General features: G+C 50.2%; 1 protein-coding gene across 1 annotated transcript in view; it reads left to right on the top strand.

The window, feature by feature from the left end:
• KIF1B (kinesin family member 1B) overlaps positions 1-27,000 on the top strand; it is a 168,763-nt gene that overhangs the window by 114,107 nt on the left and 27,656 nt on the right. The window contains 20 exon segments of the mRNA XM_075328038.1: positions 1,604-1,722; positions 1,939-2,024; positions 2,217-2,346; positions 2,428-2,590; positions 2,736-2,826; positions 2,916-3,031; positions 5,835-5,890; positions 6,434-6,542; positions 8,380-8,446; positions 11,081-11,175; positions 11,177-11,350; positions 12,681-12,795; positions 12,876-13,009; positions 13,578-13,639; positions 13,957-14,102; positions 21,215-21,454; positions 21,567-21,638; positions 23,061-23,182; positions 23,263-23,412; positions 26,633-26,825. Of these exon segments, the coding sequence (XP_075184153.1) occupies positions 1,604-1,722; positions 1,939-2,024; positions 2,217-2,346; positions 2,428-2,590; positions 2,736-2,826; positions 2,916-3,031; positions 5,835-5,890; positions 6,434-6,542; positions 8,380-8,446; positions 11,081-11,175; positions 11,177-11,350; positions 12,681-12,795; positions 12,876-13,009; positions 13,578-13,639; positions 13,957-14,102; positions 21,215-21,454; positions 21,567-21,638; positions 23,061-23,182; positions 23,263-23,412; positions 26,633-26,825 (2,440 nt within the window).

The raw sequence follows: 27,000 nt of genomic DNA, 5'->3' as shown, positions 1-27,000 counted from the left end.
AATCAACCCTGGCTCGGTGGATCAAGGAACCAATTCTCGAGGCTTATCGTTCCTCCGGGCTTCCGGTTCCCTCAGGGCTGAAGGCCCATTCTACCAAGGCCGTGGGAGCGTCCTGGGCTTTGCGGCACCAGGCTACGGCTCAGCAGGTGTGTCAGGCGGCTACCTGGTCGAGCCTGCACACTTTCACGAAACACTATCAGGTGCATACCTATGCTTCGGCAGATGCCAGCCTAGGTAGACGAGTCCTTCAGGCGGCGGTTGCCCACCTGTAGGACGGAGCCGGTTACGGCTCTATTATGAGGTATTATTTATCCACCCAGGGACTGCTTTTGGACGTCCCAATTGTCTGGGTCTCCCAATGGAGCGACAAAGAAGAAGGGAATTTTGTTTACTTACCGTAAATTCCTTTTCTTCTAGCTCCAATTGGGAGACCCAGCACCCGCCCCTGTTTTTTGTGTACACATGTTGTTCATGTTGAATGGTTTCAGTTCTCCGATATTCCTTCGGATTGAATTTACTTTAAACCAATTATAATTTTTTCCTCCTTCTTGCTTTTGCACCAAAACTGAGGAGCCCGTGAGCACGGGGGGTGTATAGGCAGAAGGGGAGGGGCTTAACACTTTTAGTGTAATGCTTTGTGTGGCCTCCGGAGGCAGTAGCTATACAACCCAATTGTCTGGGTCTCCCAATTGGAGCTAGAAGAAAAGGAATTTACGGTAAGTAAACAAAATTCCCTTCTTTTCAGCAGCTGCCTCCCAAGACACTTAATCAGCGAGTGTCTTAAAGAGGTATTCTGACATATCGTGACACATCTACAAGACACTAAGTGTTGCTGCTGTATTTGCCGTGCACAGAATTCTCTGCCCCTGAATACATTGCAGCAGACACCGCAGCTTTGTGAGCAGCACTGGGTCAGGATGGGGTCTTCAGCCTTTGAATGTCAGCAGTGAACCTTGCAATTCATTGTCAGCAAGCAGAGATCTTGAAATCCTTATGAATTGGAGCACAGGGTATATTGGGAATCAGCGGGCCTTTTCATCATGCAGTGATGAGGCTTTATTGGGCTTTTTATATGGCGGAGCAGGGGGTCATATCTTCACCCACTGCCCATATTGACGACCGGTTCCTCGGGGGAGTCAATCACTGCCGATTTCTGCCCCTCGCCCCCTCTGGACACCCCTCCTTCCTAGAGACATCTGAGGTCCGGAACACAATAGTTTTTGTTTTATTTTAACACTTTATGATTTCTTTGCAGCTCCTTCCTTTACTTTGTATTTTGCGTTTGCAGTGTGGTTATAACACGGCTGATTAATCCTTTTTTGCTTTTGGTTCCGATTTACGTTTGTAACCTAGTTTCATTCTCATTTTGGTTTCCTTCCGTTGTGTTCCCTTTTAACCCCTCGCCGGTTGAGCGTGGATCCGTGGTGTATGACGTAGTGTCTAGTTACGGCCTCCATCATCTGGTGCTATGTCACATCTGTCACTCATCATATCTGGGTGGATGCAGACGACCAGTTCTCAGATCCCGACAGAGAAGACCTGTGAATAGGTGGTGACCCGGCGCACTGGTGTAATGCAATGCCCTCCGTGGTTTCTCTTCCAGAGCATTCGTCTATCTCAGTAATCTGCTCTTCCCTGTCCCCTTGGTCCATCGGGTGGCCATAGTGAGCGAGAAGGGGGACATACGTGGGTTCCTGCGCGTTGCTGTGCAAGCGATTGCTGGTAAGTAGTTGCTTTTATACTGTAGAGACCATCAGCAAGAAGGGAAGAGTCACCGGGGCCGCTCCCTGCTGGCCTCTCCCATTCCAGCTCTACTTGATTGACAGGTCCAGATCTATCAATAAAGCTGAACCACGGGCAGTGTGAGTCTCCTGTAAGGTTCAGTGGTCTTCTAAACGTCTTATATGAATATTTTCTTTTTTAATCACTATTTCTCAGGTGATGAAGAAGCTCCAGATTATGGATCCGGCATCCGTCAGTCGGGAACTGCCAAGATCTCATTTGACAATGATTATTTTAATAAGGTACGCTTCCAAATAATAGGGGTATAGCAAAACCATTGTTATAGGCAACACATACTGTTTACACAAGACAATGTGCTGCTGAGAAAAAAAATCATTGCACCCGACGAACGTTTTGCTCAATTTTTGGGAGATTGGACAAACTTCCTTTACATAAACCGTAACGTGTATAGTCTTTTTTATTCTCTGTTGCAGAATGACGTCTCTTCTGCCGTTCTCACTCGCTCTGGATTGTCTCTGGAAGAATTGCGCATTGTAGAAGGACAGGGTCAAAACTCCGAAATGAACACTCCTATGGAGGAGGTCAACCGCCTGGCTGAGATGGGTAATGGAACAAGCGACACAGAACAAGAGTTCCATGACCACGTGTGTTACCCGTTTGTTATAACCTCCTCTAACCCTGCAGACATGAAATCCGGCAGTCTTCTGGATGGCAAGATGATGATGGAAGGGTTTTCTGAAGATGTAGGAGAGCACCTGAAGATCGGCAGTGTCTTCACTTTCCGGGTCACCGTGCTACAAGCGAGCGGCATCCCGCAGGAATACGCCGACATCTTCTGCCAGTTCAAGTGAGTTACCGTTCAATGACCGCTGTAAGTAAATATGGCGACCAGTGTGTCCACAGCCCTGAAAATGCCCGGTAGTGCCCCAGTATACCCCCATGTGCATGTGATAATCAGTCACCACCGAGCGCTGACTCTGAGTGTTTTGCAGCTTTTTACATCGGCATGATGAGGCCTTTTCCACAGAACCTCTGAAAAACAACGGACGTGGGAACCCGCTGGGCTTCTACCATGTACAGAACGTGAGTGACCGGAGAACAAGAATGCGCCTCGTTATTATGGAGGCAATAAAAGAATAAATCCACCTTCACATCTTTTTCTTTCTTCACAGATTGCAGTTGAGGTCACTGAATCTTTCATAGAATATATCAAATCCAACCCCATCGTGTTTGAAGTGTTTGGACACTTTCAGCAGCACCCGTTCCACTCCCAGGGCCAGGACCTCAGGTGTGTGCGTGTCTATATAATATAATATAATATAATATATATATATATATACACCATATTTTTCTTTTATAAGACGCACCTCAAATTTAGAGGAAAAAGGGGCGTCCGTCTTATATTCCGGATGTGGCTTACTAGAGGGAGGCGGCAGCAGTGGTGTCGCAGGGTCACAGGAGGCAGGGGCGGTGCTGGAGTAGGGCGATGCTGCAGGCGCTGCGGTGAGGGCTGCAGGCACCGTGCTGGCAGGTGTCACAGATGCTCTGTCCTTGTTGCGTTCTTCAAAGAAATGGCGCCTGGAGTTGGCGCGTGCGCAGATTGAGCTCTCTGCTCAATGACAAACCGAGATATGATCTGAGCACACGCCACCTGTGGACGCCATTTTTCTTAAGTTCGCCGTTGGGAGATCATGCGGCCAGAGGCGGCACATGCGCAGATGAGATCTTCAGCTAAGAGCTTCATCTGCGCACTCGCTGACCCCGGATGCCATTATTTGAAGCCCGCACCACCAAGAGAGTATCTCACTGCCGCACCGCCAAGAGAGCATCTCACCTGCCGCACCGCCAAGAGAGCATCTCACCTGCCGCACCGCCAAGAGAGCATCTCACCTGCCGCACCGCCAAGAGAGCATCTCACCTGCCGCACCGCCAAGAGAGTATCTCACCTGCCGCACCGCCAAGAGAGCATCTCACCTGCCGCACTGCCAAGAGAGTATCTCACTGCCGCACCGCCAAGAGAGCATCTCACCTGCCGCGCCGCCAAGAGAGCATCTCACCTGCCGCACACAGCCCCCACTGCAGCCAGCACAACGTCCATTCTCCACCTCGCAGTAAGCTACATTCGCATTATAAGACGCACCCCTCATTTTCCTCACAAATTTTTGGGAGGAAAAGTGTGACTTATAATCCAAAAAATACAGTAGATATACAGTACAGAGTTTTCTTTATTTTGATGACTCTGAAAACTGTAGATTCACATTGAAGGCATCAAAACTATGAATTAACACATGTGGAATGAAATACTTAAAGGGAACCAAACCTCAGCATTTTCCTATATAAGGTGCAGCCGGTGCAGTGCTGGCACTATCGGGCACAGTGTGTACATACCATCAGGGGGCAGCTTGGGTGTTTAGGCTGTGAAATTCAACTTTATAAAGTTTGAAAATTCATGCACTTTTTGATTGACGTGTGCATCTCGCTGCTAATGTCCGGGCGGGTTATGCACGTGTATCCCTGCCCCCCCCGCCCGCCGCCTGTTCCTCCCTCTCACTGGCCGTATGTAAATTTCTAATCTTCAGTTACACGGCGTCGGAATTCGCGCCTGCGCATATAGCGCTCATCTCCGGCGCCATGTTTCTGATTCTGAAGCCCACAGTATTATGGTGCATGAGAGGGCGGTGCATGCGCCCTCGCTTCTTCAGATCTGTTGTGACTGCGGGATCGCGCGCGGTCACAACAGGACTGGAAACCAGCTGATCTTACCGATTAGCTGCAGCAGACGATATCGTAGCAGATGTCTGCTGCAGCTCATCGGGGTAAGATCAGCTGTGCTCCAGTCCTGTTTTGACCGCGCGCGCTCCCGCTGTCACAACATGACTGGAGCACCGCCCTCTCATGCACCGCCCTCTCATGCACCATAATACTGTGGGCTTCAGAATCATGGCGGCGGAGATGAGCGCTATGCGCAGGCGCTAACTCCGACGCCGTGTAACTGAAGATTAGAAATTTACATAGCCCAGAGGGAGGGAGGAACAGGCGGCTGCGGGGGGGGGGCGGGGATACACATGCATAACCCGCCCGGACATTAGCAGCGAGGTGCAACCGTCAATCAAAAAGTGCATGAATTTTCAAACTTTATAAAGTTGGATTTCACAGCCTAAACACCCAAGCTGCCCCCTAATGGTATGTACACAATGTGCCCGATAGTGCCAGCACTGCACTGGCTTTACCGTATATAGGAAAATCCTGAGGTTTGGTTCCCTTTAAGAAAAAAGTGTGAAACAACTGAAAATGTCTTAGGCTATGTGCCCACGCTGCGGAAAATGCGCGGATTTTGCCGCGGATTTCTAGCGGAAAAGCCGCGGATTTTCCGAAAATCTGCAGCAGCGGCACTTCCCAGCCATTTCTATGGCATTTTGGAAATGCTGTGCCCATGCTGCGGATTTTTCCGCGGCGGATTTGGTGCGGATTTTGATCCGGAAAAATCTGCAACATGTCAATTATTGTTGCGGATTTTGATCCGGATTTTGGCCTCAGAATAGGGGGAAAAAAAAAAATCCGCACCAAATTCCGCGGTAAATCCGCGGCAAGTCCGCACCTTTTAAAAAGGTGCGGATTTTGCGGGAAAGCCGCGGATTTTCATGCAGAAAAATTCGCAGCAACATTCTACCGTGGACACATAGCCTTATATTCTAGGTTCCTTTTGCTTTGATTACTGCTTTGCACACTCTTGGCATTCTCTTGATGAGCTTCAGGAGGTAGTCACCGGAAATGGTCTTCACTTCACAGGTGTGCCCTGTCAGGTTTAATAAGTGGGATTTCTTGCCTTATAAATGAAGAACCACCTAAAATATAAGACATATTTTCAGTTGTTTCACACTTTTTTGTTAACTATTTCATTCCACATGTGTTAATTCATAGTTTTGATGCCTTCAATGTGAATCTACAATTTTCAGAGTCATGAAAATAAAGCAAACTCTTTGAATGAGAAGGTGTGTCCAAACTTTTGGTCTGTACTGTATATATCTTATTTTTGGTCATATTGATCACTTGTTTTATGGATGGGTCATAACTAGTTCCTCTCCTTACAGCCCAGCTCAGGCTTCCCGTCGTCATTTCCCCCCTCCGATGCCCCTCTCTAAGCCTGGTGAGTAATATATAGCATAGGTCATGGCGCGGTGCAGGAGGTGTAGGGAGCCCCTCATATCCTAATTTGCGGCTTTGCATGCTTTTCATACATGTAACATCTTTTTTCCATTCATTTTTCTTGCTGCATGATGACTATGTCTCTCCTTCGTTTTTATCCCTCGGCCTGGCATCTCCGTTGCTTTTCCTCCTCCTTTTCTCCCCATTCGCATCATTGCATTGTCCCTATCAGCTGGTGAGAGGAAGATAAATTTGGTGAGGTACCTAATGTCCAGCTATGTGAGTGTGCCGGTGCTGGACACACTATCTGAGCACGCTCACGCACTCTCTGCAACGCTGCACGACAGGGCCGAGCAGCTGCCGTCCTTTCTCTCCCTGCCAATACCCAACTGCCTGCCGGAGAGGGCTCCCAAGAACGATGGTTAGTAGTAGAGGTCTCGGTGCTGTAGCGGTCACTGCCCAGGTCCTGTAGGTTTTCCCTATAGATGGTTTTTCCCTTCGTTGTTCCCTGTACTGTTACTCACTTTCTGCATTTACATTACAGTTCCAGCCACTAAACTAAATCCTCTAAGCAAGCCGAGCCTAGGACAGAGCGTCAGCAAATATGACCTGCTGGTGTGGTTTGAGATCAGTGAATTGGAGCCTACAGGAGAGTAAGTGAGAGGATGAGCATGCACATATACAGGGGTGCCCATCATGAGCTGGATTTATCCTGGGAACATCATACAAAAAATGTCCAAATTTATTGAGCCCAGTGGCAATGTTTCAGTTCATCAGAACAGGTGTGTCTCTAATTAACTCAGATGTTGCCAATAAACCTATCAGAACCTTCCAAAGACATGACATCATCATATGGGCGGTCCCATATTGTTTAAAGGCATAGTACTCTTAAGGGTGCTTTACACGCTGCGACATCGCTTGCGATCTCGTTAGCAATGTGACACGCCAGATCGCAGATAAGATTTGCCGAGATCGCACATAGGTCGTGTTTTAGCGCCGGTCACATGTGCGATTTCGGCAGATCGCATCTGCGATCTGGCGTATCACATCGCTAGCGAGATCGCTAGCGGTGTCGCAGTGTGTAAAGCACCCTTTAGTGTATGTAAACCTTTGACTTTGCAGATAATAATAAAAATGCCTTAAAGCACACCAATCACCAGGATTTTCCTATATAACTTAACCCAGTGCTATACTGGCACTATCATGCTGATTCTATACATACCTTTAGTTATCATCTTGAATGTGTAGGTTTGGAAACACAAGAAAGTAAAGTTTGTAAAATTAGCAGCTTATTGAGTGACAGCAGCGGAGGATCAGATAATATCAGGGGGGTGTTCATAGTTATCCCCTCCCCCTGTTATTTATGTTAATTCTATTATACAATCATTTTATGACTAGAAGGACCTATGCTGATGTCATACCCATGTGATCAGAAGGGGCGGGACCTCAGCCAACATAGCTGATACCAGGAAGCAACATTTTTCTGTTGGAAGAGGCTCCGCCCCTTGTTGTCACATGGATATGACAACATCAGCATAGGTCCTGTTAGTCACATACTAAAACAATTGTATAATCGAATTAGCATAAGTAATGGGGGAGGGGATAAGTATGAACACCCCCCCAGATATCTGATCCTCAGCTGCTGTCACTTAACAAGCTGATGATTTTACAAACTTTACTTTCTTGTGTTTCCAAACCTATAACTCCGAGCTGACCACTACAGAGATGTATAGAATCAGCCTGATAGTGCCAGAATAGCACTGGCTTTAGATTATATAGGAAAATCCTGGTGATTGGTGCTCTTTAAAACATTAAAAAAAAATAAATGTGCAAATGATCCAGAAATAAGGATAAAATTTAGCTTTTTATTAAATAGTTCATAAAAACAAGTAATTATCACAATTAGCCAGTAGGTGGTGCCACAATCCCAGGAAACAGGCAAGAATGTTATAAAATCAAAATTACATTCAAAAAGCAAAATACCAATCAAACAGCAAAAGTGCTACTTATTAAGGGAGTACGAGAAGTCATATGATTACCATTAACCATAAATAGTTAGAGAAGCATATCTATCCCATGTTTGGGATGTGGTGCCACTTCACCGACGTGCGTTTCGGCGCCTTCTTCTGGAGCTTTATATATCCTTAATGGTAATCTATCACATCCTTTGATAATTCGCACTTTTGCTATTTGTCGCACGTTTTACTTTGCTTTTTGAATGTTATTTATATTTGATAACATCCCTGCCTGTTTCCTGGGATTGTGGCGCCACCTACAGGCTAAAAGTGTGTATTACGTTGTCTTATGAGCTATTTAATAAAAGATCTATATTATTATCGTTATTTCTGGTTTATTTGCACGTTTTTTATAAGCTTACTGGTGCATAACCATATTTATTAGTCCCATTATACTACATGATATTGATTGACTTAATATTTATCATGTGTTCTGATTGAGGTACTTGATATTTTGCTCACGGTTTTATCCCAGGTACATCCCAGCTGTCGTGGATCACTCCGGGGGTCTGTCCTGTCAGGGAACCTTCCTGCTACACCAGGTATGTAACACGAGGACAGACCGGGCTCTTTTTGTGTCGGTTTCCCTCGTATACCGGGAAAGCTCATGGCACGTACCATAAAGACGTTTATAGGCCCCCATTCTCCAGACTGTTCTTTTGGCCTCATCTCTGGGTAATTTATTTGCCCATATGATTCCATAGAGATAAATGTGCACCATAATTATTTTCACGAGGAATTTACATTGATTAGTGAAAAATAGTGATTCGGATGCAACCGGATTTTAGTACGTGTCTTTCAACTGCAAAACTCCGCTGCCCCCATAGGGTTGAACAAAAATAATCCGTAGGATCCCAGTCCAATGCCTGGTTTGGTGGTCCGTGACCACCAGACCACAGCCCGGTGACCCTCCTCCTAGCTGCTGGCATCCTCACCACCTCTTCTGATGAATGTGCCCGGCATAATGTTATCATTCAGGCCTGACGCACACGTGATGGCGCTCCCCGGGACTGCTAACAAGAAGACACACTGCGGATGGCAGTGGGTAGGAGGACATGGAGGACATACTTTGGGCTCTGGTCCAGTGGTTGCTGGAACATGGTCCTGTGACCTTCTTAGCTGCTGGCATCCTCTCCACGTCTTCTAATGAATGTGCTCGGCATAACATTATCATTGCGGTGTGACGCATGAGATGGCGCTCCCCGGAACTGCTAAGAAGACACACTGGGGATGTCAGCGGGTAGGAGGACATACTCGAGACTTTAGTATGGTGGCCTTCTGCAGCATGGTCCTGTGAATGTCCTCCTAGCTGCTGGCATCCTCGCTGCCTCCTCTGATTATTGTGCCCAGCATCACGTTCTCATTGGCGCATGATGCACACGTGATGGCGCTCCCCAGGACTGGTAGACAGAAGAGACCCTGGGTATGTCAGCGGGTAGGAGGACATACTCTGGACATAGTGTTCTCATTGGCGCATGATGCACACATGATGGCGCTCCCGGGACTGGTAGACAGAAGAGACCCTGGGGATGTCAGCAGATAGCAGGACCTACTCGGGACTACTTTGGCCTTCTGGAGCATGGTCCCTCGCTTCTGGCATCTCACTGCCTCCTCTGATTATTGTGCTCGGCATAACGTTATCATTGCAGCATGATACACACGTGATGGTACTCCCCGCGATTGGTGGACAGAAGAGACCCTGGGGATATCAGCAGGTATTAGGACATACTCGGGACATAACATTCTCATTGGCGCATGATGCACACGTGATGGCGCTTTCCATGACTGGTAGACAGAAGAGACCCTGGGGATGTCAGAGGACATACTCAGGACTACTTGGTCCTTCTGGAGCATGGTCCTGTGAACCTCCTCCTCGCTGTTGGCATCTCGCTGCCTCCTCTGAGTATTGTGCCCAGCATAACATTACCATTGCAGCATGATGCACACTTGATGGCGCTCTCCATGACTGGTAGTCAGAAGAGACCCTGGGGATGTCAGCGGGTAGGAGGACATACTCAGGGCTGGGTTAAGTGGTTGCTGGAGCATGGTCCTGTGAACGTCCTCCTAGCTGCTGGCATTCTCACCACCTTTTCTGATGAATGTTATCATTGCAGCATGATGTACATGTGATGGCACTGTCCATGACTGCTGATCAGTAGAGACCCTGGGGATGTCAGCAGGTAGGAGGACATATTCAAGGCTTTGGTCCAGTGGTTGCTGGAGCATGGTCATGTGAACGTTCCCTGGCATTATGTTACCATTGCAGCATGATGGCGCTCCCCAGGACTGCCGATCAGAAGTGACCCTGGAGATGTCTACGGGCAGGAGGACTTACTCGGGGCTGTGGTTCAGTGGTTCTTGGAGCATGGTCCTCCTAGCTGCTGGCATCCTCGCTGCCTCCTCTGGTTATTGTGCCCAGCATTACGTTATCATTGCAGCATGATGCACACGTGATGGCGCTCCTGGGACTGGTAGACAGAAGTGACCCTGGGGATGTCAGCGGGTAGGGGGATGTATTCGGGGCTCTGGTGCTGTGGTGTTCTGGAGCAGGGTCCTGTGAACGTCCCCCGGCATAATGTTACCATTGCAGCATGATGCACACGTGATGGCGCTCCTGGGACTGGTAGACAGAAGAGACCCTGGGGATGTCAGCGGGTCGGGGGATGTATTCGGGGCTCTGGTGCTGGGGCGTTGTGGAGTAGGGTCCTGGAATTTTTTTGCTCAGCTCTACCCCATGGTTTAAGTGAACTGGATGGAAGGCGGCCATACTCAGATTTGGTAGGAGTCGGTCGGGGGTCTTGGAGCTGTGGATTGTCTGCTGAATGATGGTTACAATGATGCAGCCATACACATTTCTCTATTGCTTTATTGGGGGTAACAGGAGATCGGGGGTGTATACTGCTGCCAATAGGCAAGACAAAAGTTCCCTCCTCTCCAGTTCCTCTCCAGTAGCGTACACCCACCACCGGGCACGGAGATGATGCGTTTTAGCTTGGTATCAGCAGGAGGCAGTAGTGTCGCCTCCTAGTGGCAGCGGCAGACACCCCATGGTCTCCAGTGTCCCCCAATGAAGGCTATGAGAAAGGGTTTACGGTGAGTACCCAAATCCTCTTTTTGGTCAGAGTAGATGCTGATATCTCATAGGCTTATGATGACGGAGATATTTCTTGTGACAGGGGATCCAGCGCAGGATCACGGTGACGATCATACACGAGAAAGGAAACGAGCTGCACTGGAAGGACGTGCGGGAGCTGGTGGTCGGTGCGTGTCATGGCGTCTCTCGTAAGTGATGACTTGGTTTTTGGGTCAGTATTAACCCCCTGTCACCTCTGCGTCCCTCTAGGGAGAGTGCGTAATAACGCCGAGGTGGATGAAGCCGCTGCCGACGCCGTTCTGTCCCTGAACATAATCTCTGCCAAATACCTCAAAAATCACAGCAGCAGCAGGTAATGTACGAAACCGGGGGCCCATTAACCTGTTAATTTCCAGTGGCGAGATTTCTGCATTTATGGCTTTGCTGTCATTCTCCATCTTTATATTCTATTTTTGCGTTGCTTTTCATTTTTGTTACTTTCTCCTCTCTGCCAGTCCCTTGTCTCTTCTCCTGGGTCCTCCCTTGTCTCTTCTCCCGGGTCCCCCCTCGTTTTTGTGCCCCTGACTGTCTCTGTCACTAATGGCAGCTTCTTCTTCTGTGTCTTTCAGGCTGTTTCTTGATAAGGATATGCCTAGGTATTTTCTGTTTTGCTTTTCCCTTCCCCCGCACATAAAGATTCTGGGAATACTTTATGTCCCCCCCCACCCCTCTGCACCCCTCCAGCTTTACGCCCCCCTCGCTCCCTGCCTAGCACTTTTATACTATCTTCTAGACTATTATACCTGTGGTGTCGGCTGGAGATTTCTAGCAGATTCTTACAAATTCGGACGGCAGCTTCTTAGTCAGTGGTCAAAAAGGAAAGTTTTGTGCAAAACTTATCTTGCATTGCACGGGGCCTTCTGTCTGCAATACACCTCTGCAGCCTGTGTTAAAGGGACATGCCCCTCTTTGTAGATGGATATTGTTAAAACAAGCACTTTATTAAAACTTGTAGTTGTTTTAGATATTAACCTTTTTTATTTTTCTGTTTGTTGCCTAGGAGACCGACCACCGCTTATCTGTCCGGGATTAGGAGCAATCCTGGCCAGCTTCACGACAGCGCTTACATGCTCGATATAAAAGAGCTTGCAAGCGCTGCACATGTTCTGCTGTCCACAAGTGGTGGTCGGTCTCCAAGGCAACGAGCTGTAAACAAATAATAAGTTAATATTTCGCAAATTGAAAATTTGAATAAAAGCGATTAGATTTACAAAGACTCTCCGACAATATCCATTTATGAAGATGGAAAAAACCTTGAAATCTTAGTTGGGTTTCATGATCGTGTCTCCAGCTTTGACTCCTATGTACATCCCATAATAGTGCAGTAAATGGCTATGATCAAATGTGCTGCCCTTCTGTCCCCCACCCTCCAAGTATTCATATAGGAAACAGCACCCCTAGTGGTCAGTCATCCAAAAGCAGATGAATGCTCTTGCCTATATGGAGCGCCTTATAGAAGAGGAATTAGGAGACCCCACTTTTCTGTAGCAGGACCACCCGCTGCGCAGACCCTCGTACATCACTCTGGTTGTGTCCCAGTCACTATGTGTCTTTGTGCTTTGTGTTAGGCGGTTATGTGTTGGGTTTGGGATGCGCCGTCGCTGCAGATAACTCATATCCTTCACTCCTCCGCGGCTCTGCAGGACGTTCTATCGCTTCGAGGCGGTCTGGGACAGTTCCCTGCACAACTCTTTACTCCTGAATCGCGTCACCCCCTACGGAGAGAAGATTTACATGACGTTATCGGCCTATCTGGAGGTATTATAGGTCGGATCTGATCCTCTGTCTTACGTCGGCGTCGTGCACAGTTTACTAATTTTGGGTTCTGTTCCTCGCAGCTCGACCACTGCATCCAGCCGGCCGTCATTACCAAGGACGTATGCATGGTCTTTTATTCTCGCGATGCCAAGATCTCCCCTCCACGTTCCCTGCGCAGTCTCTTTGGTAGCGGCTACTCCAAGTCCCCTGATTGGTAAATACTTGGGTTCTTTGAATCATTGAGGTGTTTTCCCATAATGGGTCGGTCTGGATCTAGTGCGTGTTTGATATGTGGGAATATTAGATGATGTGGTGGAAGGTACGGATGGGAGTGCAATATACATAGACCTTGTGTGACAAGTAGACCTATGGGCAGGACTGGGAATATTAGTTGGTGTGGTGGAAGGAACGGATGGGAGTGCTAAATACATAGACCTTGTGTGATGGGTAGACCTATGGGCAGGACTAGGAATACTAGATGGGTGGTGAAAGGGATGGATGGGAGTCCTATATACATAGACCTTGTGTGACAGACCTATGGGCAGGACTGGGAATACTAAATGGTGCGGTGGAAGGTACGAATGGGAGTGCTAAATACATAGACCTTGTGTGACGGGTAAACCTATGGGCAGGACTGGGAATACTAGATGGTGCGGTGAAAGGGACGGATGGAAGTTCTAAATACATAGACCTTGTGTGATGGATAGACCTATGGGCAGGACTGGAGGGACAGAGGGGGTTCTGCTCTGTACATATGATTATCACGTCTCTTTTTGTTGCAGTAATAAAGTAACTGGAATCTATGAGCTCAGTTTGTGCAAAATGGCCGACACAGGGAGTCCAGGTAAGGGTCCACCTGCGCCAGCATTGTGCAAAACTCCAACATTTCTGACATCTGCCCAGAAGGCAAGTCACGGGGAAGAGCAAAATGATCAGTTAGTTCTGAAACCCATTTTTAAAGGGATATGCCATTCTCTATATGTCATCGCTTATTGATCGCTGGGAGTCCGACCTCTGGGGACCTTCACTGGTCATGAGAATGACAGGGCTGCTGCCATCTACTAGACATATGCCGTCACTTACTAAGATGAGAACATTGCTTTAACCAAGAATTTTCTGGAGGAGTCATCCTTTGATTTTTTTTTTTATTTCATCGTTTAGGAATGCAAAGAAGAAGAAGAAAGATCCTGGACACCTCGGTGGCGTACGTCCGAGGGGAGGAGAACCTGGCCGGCTGGAGGCCCCGCGGGGACAGCCTGATACTTGAGCATCAGTGGGAGCTGGAGAAAATGGAACAGTTACATGAGGTATAACAATCCGATGACTTTGGTCCGGTGCGTCCTAGACCATGCACGGAGATGCATAGCACCACATGTTAGAGAAATGCTGAATACACTGATGGGATTCCCCTCCCTCCAATCCTATTTCTTTCCACAATGTTGAGGGGCATTGCAGGGGTCTGGCAGCCGCTTATCTCTTTCCATAGAGATGTAGACCAGCTTTCAGCCTAAAAATCATTCAGCCACAGTCGCAGAATGGCGCATTGATCCCAAAACTGTACCCAACATGTTACGATCTAATCCAGTATTATCTTCAAGTGTTGAGGATAAGAATTGAGTAACCAAAATACTTAATTCAGCCACTCATAGACTCAGGTATATAGTTTAGTAGATGTAAACTAACACACATATTTATGCATGCTTTTGTTTCTTACTAATATATATATATATATATATATACATTGCATATTCAGTGTTTTTTTCCTTAATACAATATATATATATGCACATGTAGCACATGTAACTTGAAGATGGCTGCCACATCCTGTCTACACCCAAGATGATGAACAAAGGAGAATTCCTAAAGTTTGGACTGACCAATCCAATAGAGATTATGCAAATTCCTATACGTTTTGAGCCCCGACCTGCGATACTTGATTGGACTATACTTTTGTTTACACCCTTTACTTCCTGGTCCTATAAAGGCTTTGTCTAAGAATAAAGATCAGTCAGCCAGCGTCCGTCATGGAGAAGGTTCATAACTGATATAGTGTCTGTTATCGTTCTTTCTTTGTCGCTCTATTGGGAGACCCAGACAATTGGGTGTATAGCTACTGCCTCCGGAGGCCACACAAAGTATTACACTTAAAAGTGTAAAGCCCCTCCCCTTCAGCCTATACACCCCCCGTGGGATCACGGGCTCCTCAGTTTTCATGCTTTGTGCGAAGGAGGTCAGACATCCACGCATAGCTCCACTGTTTAGTCAGCAGCAGCTGCTGACTTTGTCGGATGGAAGAAAAGAGGGCCCATACTAGGGCCCCCAGCATGCTCCCTTCTCACCCCACTTTTGTCGGCGGTGTTTGTTAAGGTTGAGGTACCCATTGCGGGTACGGAGGCTGGAGCCCACATGCTGCTTTCCTTCCCCATCCCCTTAGGGCTCTGGGTGAAGTGGGATCTTATCGGTCTCCAGGCACTGAGGCCGTGCTCCATCCACAGCCCCTGGGAATCTGCTGGACATGGAGCTGAGTATCCTCAGGGACATGGCCCTGCTACGTTGAGGTACTCTGTGTCCCCATAAAGGGGACCGGGCACAGACACACGGCAGCACTGCTGGGTGTGTTAGTGCGCCAGGGATGGCGGCGCTGCCCGCACTGGTGCCATCGCACACTACAGCGTGCTGGGTGTGTTAGAGTATTGGGGGACTGCCGCGCTAACCGCCGCTGCCATTTTTATCTCAGGCGCGGCTGGGACTTGTGGTGCGCCGGGGACTTCCGCGCCGACCAGGGCTTATATGCCGGGCCGCGCTTATCACTCTAGTCCCCGGCTTTTGCGGCCTACTCTCACTTCGTTACGCCCACTGGCCTGCCAGTCAGGGTAAGGGCGTGACGCTGCACAGCACGGCAGCGCTGAGAGATGGAGCATGCTTTGCATACTCCACCCCTCTCACTGTACACAGTGTGAAACCGGATTCCCGCACTTTCTGGGGCACGCCCACGGCCTCCTCCTCTACACAGGACGCCGGCAGCCATTCATGTCAGTTTTTTCTGTGACTGAGAAAAGAGACAAGTTTGGGAAGACCCTGGCAGGGATTCTGGTGGTCACACAACCGCTGTGAGCGGGCGGTAAGCAGCACCTGTGGTGCTGACCCCACTAGTGCCGAAATGCACATATAGATATATGCTTGTACGCTATACATTGCACTGTTCGGTCGCACTTTTGTATTTTGGCTATATACCCTCCTTGATTGTTCGGGGGAGATAACAGCATATCGTCTGTGAAAAACAAGGGTGCAGAAACACAGGTTTTCTATGCAGCCTGTACAGCATGTACGGCTATACTGCCGGCAGGTTCCACGGACCCCAATTGTATGCAATGCACGGCCCTTGTGGAACTTACTCAGCCGGAGTCTCTGCTAATGGTCCAGGTGATGGGGACGGAGTTTGCAGTATTTACTTCAGACTTTCTGAGACTATGGCTAAGATACTAGAAGCCTTGCAGTCCAGACCGGTCCCTCAGACCATGGGCTCTGTTGATTCATTGCCCCTGGTCCCCCCCCCCCAGTTGGTACAACAAGGTGCTCCTGGAGTGTCTCAGGGATCCCAGGGTGAGGGGTCTGACTCGGACCGCAGTCCCAGACCCCCTAAGCGACCTCGCTGGGAGCATCCCTCGACGTCACAGCATCATTCAGGGTCTCAGCATGGGGACTCTCTCTATGATAAGGCGGAGGTATCTGATCAGGATTCTGATCCTGAGAACGTTCTCTACCTGGATACACCTGATTGTGACACCGTAGTGAACGATCTTACGGCGTCCATCAATCATATGTTGGTTATTTCTCCCTCAGCTCCTACGCCTGAGGAGTTTCAGGTTCCCCAAGCGTACATTGAGTACGCTTTCTGGATCACTCTGACTTCAGGGAGGCAGTCCAGAACCACCAGGCTTGTCCAGATATCGTTTTTTCCAAACGCCTTAAGGATACACGTTATCTCTTCCCTTTTGACGTTGTCAAGGGCTGGGTTCAGTGTTCCAATGTGGACCTCCTATCTCCAGCGGCTAAATCCTTAGTTGCAGTGGAAGATATGGCTTCACTCAAAGATGCCACTGACAGACAGATGGAGCTCTGGTTGAAATCCATCTATGAAGCTATTGCCGTGTCTTTGCTCCAGCTTTCGCAGCCGTCTGGGCGATCCAAGCGGTCTCAGCGGCTCAAGCGCAAATTGAGGCAGTCACACGTATGTCTGCGTCGCAGGCTGCGTCTTTAACATCTCAAACGTCAGCGTTTGCGTCATACGCCATTAATGCTGTCCTGGACTCGGCGAGCCGGAAGGCGGTTGCGTCCGACAATTTAGTGGTATTACGCAGAGCCTTGTGGTTGCGGGAATGGAAGGCAGATTCTGCTTCCAAAAAGTGCCTAACCAGTTTGCCATTCTATGGCGACCGCTTGTTTGGTGAGCGACTGGATGAAATCATCAAACAATCCAAGGGAAAGGATACATCCTTTCCTCAGGCTAAACCGATCATACCCCAACAGAGGAGGGGACAGTCGAGGTTTCGGTCCTTGCGGGGCGCAGGCAGGTCCAATTCTCCTCGTCCAAAAGGCCTCAGAAGGATCAGAGGAACTCCGACGCGTGGCGGTCTAAATCACTAAAAAGACCGCCGGAGGCGCCGCTACCAAGGCGGCTTCCTCATGACTTACGGCCTCCTCACACCGCATCCTCGGTCGGTGGCAGGCTCTCCCGCTTTTGCGACACCTGGCTGCCACAAGTAAAAGACCGTTGGGTGAGAGACATTTTGTCTCACGGTTACAGGATAGAGTTCAGCTCTCGTCCTCCGACTCGATTCTTCAGAACATCTCCGCCTCCCGAGCGAGCCAAGGCTCTGCTGCAGGCGGTGGGCATTCTGAAGGCAGAAGGAGTGGTGGTCCCGGTTCCTCTTCAGCAACAGGGTCACGGTTTCTACTCCAACCTGTTCGTGGTTCCAAAGAAGGACGGGTCCTTCTGTCCTGTTTTGGACCTAAAACTGCTCAACAAACACGTAAGGACCAGGCGGTTCCGGATGGAATCCCTCCGCTCCGTCATCGCCTCAATGTCCCAAGGAGATTTCCTAGCATCGATCGATATCAGGATGCTTATCTCCATGTACCAATTGCTCCAGAGCATCAGCGCTTCTTGCGCTTCGCCATAGGAGACGAACACCTTCAGTTCGCGGCACTGCCGTTCGGCCTGGCGACAGCCCTAAGGGTTTTCACCAAGGTCATGGCTACAGTAGTTGCGGTCCTCCACTCTCAGGGTCACTCAGTGATACCCTACTTAGACGATCTGCTGGTCAAGGCACCCTCTCAAGAGGTATGCCAACACAGCCTCAACGTTACTCTGGAGATTCTACAGAGTTTCAGGTGGATCATCAATTTTCCAAAGTCAAATCTGACACCGGTCCAATCGCTGACATATCTTGGCATGGAGTTTCTTACTCTTCCAGCGATAGTGAAGCTTCCGCTGGACAAACAGCGTTCACTACAGACAGGGGTACAATCTCTCCTTCAAGGTCGGTCACACCCCTTGAGGCGCCTCATGCACTTCCTGGGGAAGATGGTGGCAGCAATGGAAGCAGTCCCTTTCGCGCAGTTTCACCTGCGTCCTCTTCAATGGGACATCCTACGCAAGTGGGACAGGATGCCGACGTCCCTAGACAGGAACGTCTCCCTCTCTCAAGCAACCAAAGCTTCCCTTCGGTGGTGGCTTCTTCCCACCTCATTATCGAAAGGGAAATCTTGCCTAACCCCATCCTGGGCGGTGGTCACGACGGACGCGAGTCTGTCAGGGTGGGGAGCGATCTTTCTCCACCACAGGGCTCAGGGTACGTGGACTCAGCAAGAGTCCTCACTTCAGATCAATGTTCTGGAGATCAGGGCAGTGTATCTTGCCCTAAAAGCGTTCCAGCAGTGGCTGGAAGGCAGGCAGATCCGAATTCAGTCGGACAACTCCACAGCGGTGGCTTACATCAACCACCAAGGTGGGACACGCAGTCGGCAAGCCTTCCAGGAAGTCCGGCGGATTCTGCTGTGGGTGGAAGCCACAGCACCCACCATATCCGCAGTTCACATCCCGAGCGTAGAAAACTGGGAAGCAGACTTTCTCAGTCGCCAGGGCATGGATGCAGGGGAATGGTCCCTTCACCCGGACGTGTTTCAGGAGATCTGTTGCCGCTGGGGGATGCCGGACGTCGACCTAATGGCGTCTCAGCACAACAACAAGGTCCCGACATTCATGGCGCGGTCTCACGATCACAGAGCTCTGGCGGCAGACGCCTTCGTTCAGGATTGGTCGCAGTTTCAACTCCCTTATGCGTTCCCACCTCTGGCACTGTTGCCCAGAGTGTTACGCAAGATCAGGTCCGACTGCCGCCGCGCCATCCTCGTCGCTCCAAAATGGCCAACGAGGTCGTGGTACCCGGATCTGTGGCATCTCACGGTAGGCCAACCGGGGGAACTATCAGACCGACCAGACTTGCTGTCTCAAGGGTCGTTTTTTCCTTCTGAATTCTGCGACCCTCAACCTGATGGAGTGGCCATTGAGTCCTGGATCCTAGCATCTGCAGGGTTATCTCAAGGAGTCATTACCACTATGAGACAGGCCAGAAAACACACATCTGCCAAGATCTACCACAGAACGTGGAAGATATTCTTATCTTGGTCCTCTGCTCAGGGAGTTTCTCCCTGGCCAATTGCCTTGCCTACTTTCTTTCCTTCCTGCAATTCGGTTGGAAAAAGGTTTGTCGCTCGGTTCCCTTTAGGGAGAAATCTCAGCGCTCTCTGTATTTTTTTCAGAAGCGGCTAGCAAGACTACCTCAGGTACGCACGTTCCTGCAGGGGGTTTGCCGCTTAGTCCTTCCTTACAAACGACTGTTAGAACCCTGTGATTTGAACAGGGTGCTGATGGTTCTGCAGAAACCACCATTCGAGCCTATGAGGGTTTTTTCTCTCTCACGCCTTTCGCAGAAAGTGGTTTTCCTAGGGGCAGTCACTTCACTTCGGAGAGTGTCTGTCGGGGCAGCATTGTCGTGCAAAGTCCCCTTCCCGGTGTCTCACCAGGTCAAGGGGTTCTGCGTCCGGTTCCGGAATTTCTCCCTAAGGTGGAATCCCCCCTTTCATCTCAATCAGGGTATCCGTACCCTCTGTTTGTCTTCATCCAGTTCACCAATGTGAAAAGGATTTGCACTTGATTAGATCTGGTGAGAGCACTCAGACTCTTCATCGATCGTACGGCGTCCCTGCGCCGCTCGGAAGCACTCTTGTCCTTGTCGCTAGCCAGCGTAAAGGGTTACAGGCTTCCAAATCAAGACTGGCTCGGTGGTTCAAGGAACCAATTCTCTAGCTTATCGTTCTGCTGGGCTTACGGTTCCCTCAGGGCTGAAGGTCCATTCTACCAGAGCGGTGGATGCGTCCTGGGCTTGAGGCACCAGGCTACGGCTCAGCTTGTGTGTCAGGCGGCTACCTGGTCCAGCCTCCACACTTTCACGAAACACTGTCAGGTGCATACCTATGCTTCGGCGGATGCCAGCATAGGCAGACGAGTCCTTCAGGCGGCGGTTGCCCACCTGTAGAAAGGGGCCGTTTTACGGCTCTATTACGAGGTATTATTTTACCCACCCAGGGATTGCTTTTGGACATCCCAATTGTCTGGGTCTCCCAATAGAGCGACAAAGAAGAAGGGAATTTTGTTTACTTACCGTAAATTCCTTTTCTTCTAGCTCTAATTGGGAGACCCAGCACCCGCCCCTGTTTTTTTGTATACACACGTTGTTCATGTTGAATGGTTTCAGTTCTCCGATATTCCTTCGGATTGAATTTGCTTAAACCAGTTTATTGGCTTTCCTCCTTCTTGCTTTTGCACTAAAACTGAGGAGCCCGTGATCCCACGGGGGGTGTATAGGCAGAAGGGGAGTGGCCTTACACTTTTAAGTGTAATACTTTGTGTGGCCTCCGGAGGCAGTAGCTATATAGCCAATTGTCTGGGTCTCCCAATTAGAGCTAGAAGAAAAGGAATTTACGGTAAGTAAACAAAATTCCCTTCTTCTCATGTGCACTCATGACATTATAATTTGGAACAGCGGTCAGATCCCGAGAGACCGCTTGAGTGTCATCATCATCATTTTAACACAAGAAGATCACATTGCTGACAGTTTTGTGGTGAAGACGTCTTCAGCCTGAATCTTTGGCACGTTGGCATTGTGTTATTGGCAAGCCAGATATCTTGGCATCGTCCCTGGCAGTTTCTGAACGTGTTGGGAATCATCTCGTTACACGCCTTAATAAGAAAATTTAGGAACAGCAAGAATAGCCCGAACATTATATAAGAGAGATATAATGTAGAATCGTCCTGAGGGTCCTGTAATGAATCTCCCAATATTTTTCCCCCCAGGTTGAGAAGACGCGTCATCTCCTCCTGCTCAGAGAGAAGCTCGGCGACAGCATTCCCAAATCCCTGAGCGACTCCATCTCCCCCAGTCTGAGCAGTGGGACGCTCAGCACCTCCACCAGCATCTCCTCCCAGATATCTACCACCACCTTCGAAAGTGCCATCACCCCAAGCGAGAGCAGCGGATACGACTCCACCGACGTCGAGAGCCTGGTGGACCGCGAGAAGGAGCTGGCGACTAAAGTAGGCGAGATTCTGCACGAGACAACGACCGGCGCCTGGTTCCTTTTATTTTTATTTTGTGTTAATGATTTCTTAGAGATTGGGGTCGATGTCTTTACTCTTCTCCCCACAGTGCTTGCGACTCCTCACCCATACGTACAACCGGGAGCTGACCCAAGTGTGCAACAGCATCAGTGATTGTAAGGTGAGATACCCATAACCTCCCTCCCATGTGCTGAGATACACGTAACCTCCTGCCCATGTGCTGAGATACACGTAACCTCCCACCGATGTGCCGAGATACACGTAACCTCCCACCGATGTGCCGAGATACACGTAACCTCCCGCCGATGTGCCGAGATACACGTAACCTCCTGCCGATCTGCTGAGATACACGTAACCTCCCGCCCATGTGCTGAGATACACGTAACCTCCCGCCCATGTGCTGAGATACACGTAACCTCCCGCCCATGTGCTGAGATACACGTAACCTCCCGCCCATGTGCTGAGATACACGTAACCTCCCACCGATGTGCCGAGATACACGTAACCTCCTGCCGATCTGCTGAGATACACGTAACCTCCCGCCCATGTGCCGAGATACACGTAACCTCCCGCCCATGTGCCGAGATACACGTAACCTCCCGCCCATGTGCCGAGATACACGTAACCTCCCGCCCATGTGCTGAGATACCCGTAACCTCCCGCCGATGTGCCGAGATACCTGTAACCTCCCGCCGATGTACCGATATACACGTAACCTCCCGCCGATGTGCTGAGATACATGTAACCTCCCGCCGATGTGCTGAGATACACGTAACCTCCCGCCGATGTGCTGAGATACACGTAACCTCCCGCCGATGTGCCGAGATACACGTAACCTCCCGCCGATGTGCCGAGATACACGTAAACTCCCGCCGATATGCCAAGATACACGTATCCTCCCGCCGATGTGCCGAGATACACGTATCCTCCCGCTGATGTGCCGAGATACATGTAACCTCCCGCCCATGTGCCGAGATACACGTAACCTCCCGCCCATGTGCCGAGATACACGTAACCTCCCGCCCATGTGCCGAGATACACGTAACCTCCCGCCGATGTGCCGAGATACACGTAACCTCCCGCCGATGTGCCGAGATACACGTAACCTCCCGCCGATGTGCCGAGATACACGTAACCTCCTGCCCATGTGCTGAGATACACGTAACCTCCCGCCGATGTGCTGAGATACATGTAACCTCCCGCCGATGTGCTGAGATACACATAACCTCCCGCCCATGTGCCGAGATACACGTAAACTCCCGCCGATGTGCCGAGATACACGTAAACTCCCGCCGATGTGCCGAGATATACATAACCTCCTTCCGATGTGCTGAGATACACGTAACCGCCTGCTGATGTGCTGCGTCCGCTTGTCTGAACTTTAAAGGGGCTGTGTTGCCTTAATATAGGGGTAAAATTGTAATATGCAGGAAAAAAAACAAGCAACTTTTCGGGTTATTCAAACCTTTTAAATACGATGACTTTATGTAGACATTGCTTGTACTTTTTTTTTAATAGACTTCTATTTTGTTTCGACTGTTTTTGCTCCAGTCGTTCTCACCATGACGTTTCCCTTTTCCAGCTGTCCGATATTTCCCCCATCGGTCGTGACCCGTCGGTCTCCAGCTTTAGCAGCGCCACCCTGACCCCATCGTCTACCTGTCCATCGCTGGCGGACTCCAGATGCAGCTCCGTAGATCAGAAGTGAGTGATGAGCGGACCCCTGCGTGCAGTTACATATGTGTTGCCCCCACAAGGAGCTTCATCCATGCTGTTTCTTACAGGACCCCTGAAGCCAATTCCCGCGCTTCCAGCCCATGCACAGAGTTTGAACAGTTCCATATCATTCCCCCAGTAGAAAGCTCATACCTGGCCCGTGCCGGCAAGAACGAGTTCCTGAACCTGGTGCCCGACATCGAGGAGCTGAGACCCGGGTACGAGGCACCATTAAGTAGGACAAGTCCTTGTCTGGCCTCCTGTCCCCCCAAGACTACTCCTCCTATTATCCTCCTCTCCCCCCAGGACTACTCCTCCTATTATCCTGCTCTCCCCCCAGGACTACTCCTCCTATTATCCTCCTCTCCCCCCAGGACTACTCCTCCTATTATCCTCCTCTCCCCCCAGGACTACTCCTCCTATTATCCTCCTCTCCCCCCAGGACTACTCCTCCTATTATCCTCCTCTCCCCCCAGGACTACTCCTCCTATTATACTCCCCTCCCCCCAGGACTACTCCTCCTATTATACTCCCCTCCCCCAGGACTACTCCTCCTATTATACTCCCCTCCCCCCAGGACTACTCCTCCTATTATACTCCCCTCCCCCCAGGACTACTCCTCCTATTATACTCCCCTCCCCCCAGGACTACTCCTCCTATTATACTCCCCTCCCCCCAGGACTACTCCTCCTATTATACTCCCCTCCCCCCAGGACTACTCCTCCTATTATCCTCCTCTCCCCCCAGGACTACTCCTCCTATTATCCTCCTCTCCCCCCAGGACTACTCCTCCTATTATCCTCCTCTCCCCCCAGGACTACTCCTCCTATTATACTCCCCTCCCCCCAGGACTACTCCTCCTATTATACTCCCCTCCCCCAGGACTACTCCTCCTATTATACTCCCCTCCCCCCAGGACTACTCCTCCTATTATACTCCCCTCCCCCCAGGACTACTCCTCCTATTATACTCCCCTCCCCCCAGGACTACTCCTCCTATTATACTCCCCTCCCCCCAGGACTACTCCTCCTATTATACTCCCCTCCCCCCAGGACTACTCCTCCTATTATACTCCCCTCCCCCCAGGACTACTCCTCCTATTATCCTCCTCTCCCCCCAGGACTACTCCTCCTATTATCCTCCTCTCCCCCCAGGACTACTCCTCCTATTATCCTCCTCTCCCCCCAGGACTACTCCTCCTATTATCCTGCTCTCCCCCCAGGACTACTCCTCCTATTATCCTGCTCTCCCCCCAGGACTACTCCTATTATCCTCCTCTCCCCCCAGGACTACTCCTCCTATTATCCTCCTCTCCCCCCAGGACTACTCCTCCTATTATCCTCCTCTCCCCCCAGGACTACTCCTCCTATTATCCTCCTCTCCCCCCAGGACTACTCCTCCTATTATCCTGCTCTCCCCCCAGGACTACTCCTCCTATTATCCTGCTCTCCCCCCAGGACTACTCCTATTATCCTCCTCTCCCCCCAGGACTACTCCTCCTATTATCCTCCTCTCCCCCCAGGACTACTCCTCCTATTATCCTCCTCTCCCCCCAGGACTACTCCTCCTATTATACTCCCCTCCCCCCAGGACTACTCCTCCTATTATACTCCCCTCCCCCAGGACTACTCCTCCTATTATACTCCCCTCCCCCCAGGACTACTCCTCCTATTATACTCCCCTCCCCCCAGGACTACTCCTCCTATTATACTCCCCTCCCCCCAGGACTACTCCTCCTATTATACTCCCCTCCCCCCAGGACTACTCCTTCTATTATACTCCCCTCCCCCCAGGACTACTCCTTCTATTATACTCCCCTCCCCCAGGACTACTCCTCCTATTATACTCCCCTCCCCCCAGGACTACTCCTCCTATTATACTCCCCTCCCCCCAGGACTACTCCTCCTATTATACTCCCCTCCCCCCAGGACTACTCCTCCTATTATACTCCCCTCCCCCCAGGACTACTACTCCTATTATACTCCCCTCCCCCCAGGACTACTCCTCCTATTATCCTCCCCTCCCCCCAGGACTACTCCTCCTATTATCCTCCTCTCCCCCCAGGACTACTCCTCCTATTATCCTCCTCTCCCCCCAGGACTACTCCTCCTATTATACTCCCCTCCCCCCAGGACTACTCCTCCTATTATACTCCTCTCCCCCCAGGACTACTCCTCCTATTATACTCCCCTCCCCCCAGGACTACTCCTCCTATTATACTCCCTTCCCCCCAGGACTACTCCTCCTATTATACTCCCCTCCCCCCAGGACTACTCCTCCTATTATACTCCCCTCCCCCCAGGACTACTCCTCCTATTATACTCCCCTCCCCCCAGGACTACTCCTCCTATTATACTCCTCACCTCCAGGACTACTCCTCCTATTATACTCCTCTCCCCCCCAGGACTACTCCTCCTATTATACTCCTCACCTCCAGGACTACTCCTCCTATTATACTCCTCTCCCCCCCAGGACTACTCCTCCTATTATACTCCCCTCCCCCCAGGACTACTCCTCCTATTATACTCCTCTCCCTCCAGGACTACTCCTCCTATTATCCTCCTCTCCCCCCAGGACTACTCCTCCTATTATCCTCCTCTCCCCCCAGGACTACTCCTCCTATTATACTCCTCTCCCCCCAGGACTACTCCTCCTATTATACTCCCCTCCCCCCAGGACTACTCCTCCTATTATACTCCCTTCCCCCCAGGACTACTCCTCCTATTATACTCCCCTCCCCCCAGGACTACTCCTCCTATTATACTCCCCTCCCCCCAGGACTACTCCTCCTATTATACTCCCCTCCCCCCAGGACTACTCCTCCTATTATACTCCTCACCTCCAGGACTACTCCTCCTATTATACTCCTCTCCCCCCCAGGACTACTCCTCCTATTATACTCCTCTCCCCCCCAGGACTACTCCTCCTATTATACTCCTCACCTCCAGGACTACTCCTCCTATTATACTCCTCTCCCCCCCAGGACTACTCCTCCTATTATACTCCTCACCTCCAGGACTACTCCTCCTATTATACTCCCCTCCCCCCAGGACTACTCCTCCTATTATACTCCTCTCCCTCCAGGACTACTCCTCCTATTATCCTCCTCTCCCCCCAGGACTACTCCTCCTATTATCCTCCTCTCCCCCCAGGACTACTCCTCCTATTATACTCCTCACCTCCAGGACTACTCCTCCTATTATCCTCCTCTCCCCCCAGGACTACTCCTCCTATTATCCTCCTCTCCCCCCAGGACTACTCCTCCTATTATCCTCCTCTCCCCCCAGGACTACTCCTCCTATTATACTCCTCTCCCCCCAGGACTACTCCTCCTATTATACTCCCCTCCCCCCAGGACTACTCTTCCTAAGTCCTTGTCTGGAGGTCGTTCCTCGGCTTAGACAATGAACCCCGTTTGCTTTGTTTCCTCCCCTCCAGGTCGGTGGTCTCTAAAAAGGGGTATCTAAACTTCAAGGAGCCACAGTCCCATTCTTGGGCCAAGCAGTATGTGGTCGTCCGGCGTCCATATGTCTTCATCTACAACAGTGACAAGGACCCGGTGGAGCGGTGTCTCATTAACCTGTCCACAGCGCAAGTGGAGTACAGCGAGGACCAACAGGACATGGTCAAGGTCAGATCTGACGGCCGTGTATGGCGCACATTTCCAGATTTATAAACATTTTGTTAACCCTTTAATGGACTAGAGTCCTTTGGACACTTTTTCGGATGCAGAGGTTAAGTGGTCCCAACCAACATTTTTTGTTCTTTTGATATTTTATATATTTTTGGGTGAGCAACATAATTAT

The sequence above is a fragment of the Anomaloglossus baeobatrachus genome, chromosome 11 (genome assembly GCF_048569485.1).
Source record: "Anomaloglossus baeobatrachus isolate aAnoBae1 chromosome 11, aAnoBae1.hap1, whole genome shotgun sequence".
Classification (NCBI taxonomy): Eukaryota; Metazoa; Chordata; class Amphibia; order Anura; family Aromobatidae; genus Anomaloglossus; species Anomaloglossus baeobatrachus.
The sequence above is the reverse complement of the archived record's forward strand: the minus strand, read 5'-3'. Positions and strand labels throughout refer to the sequence as shown.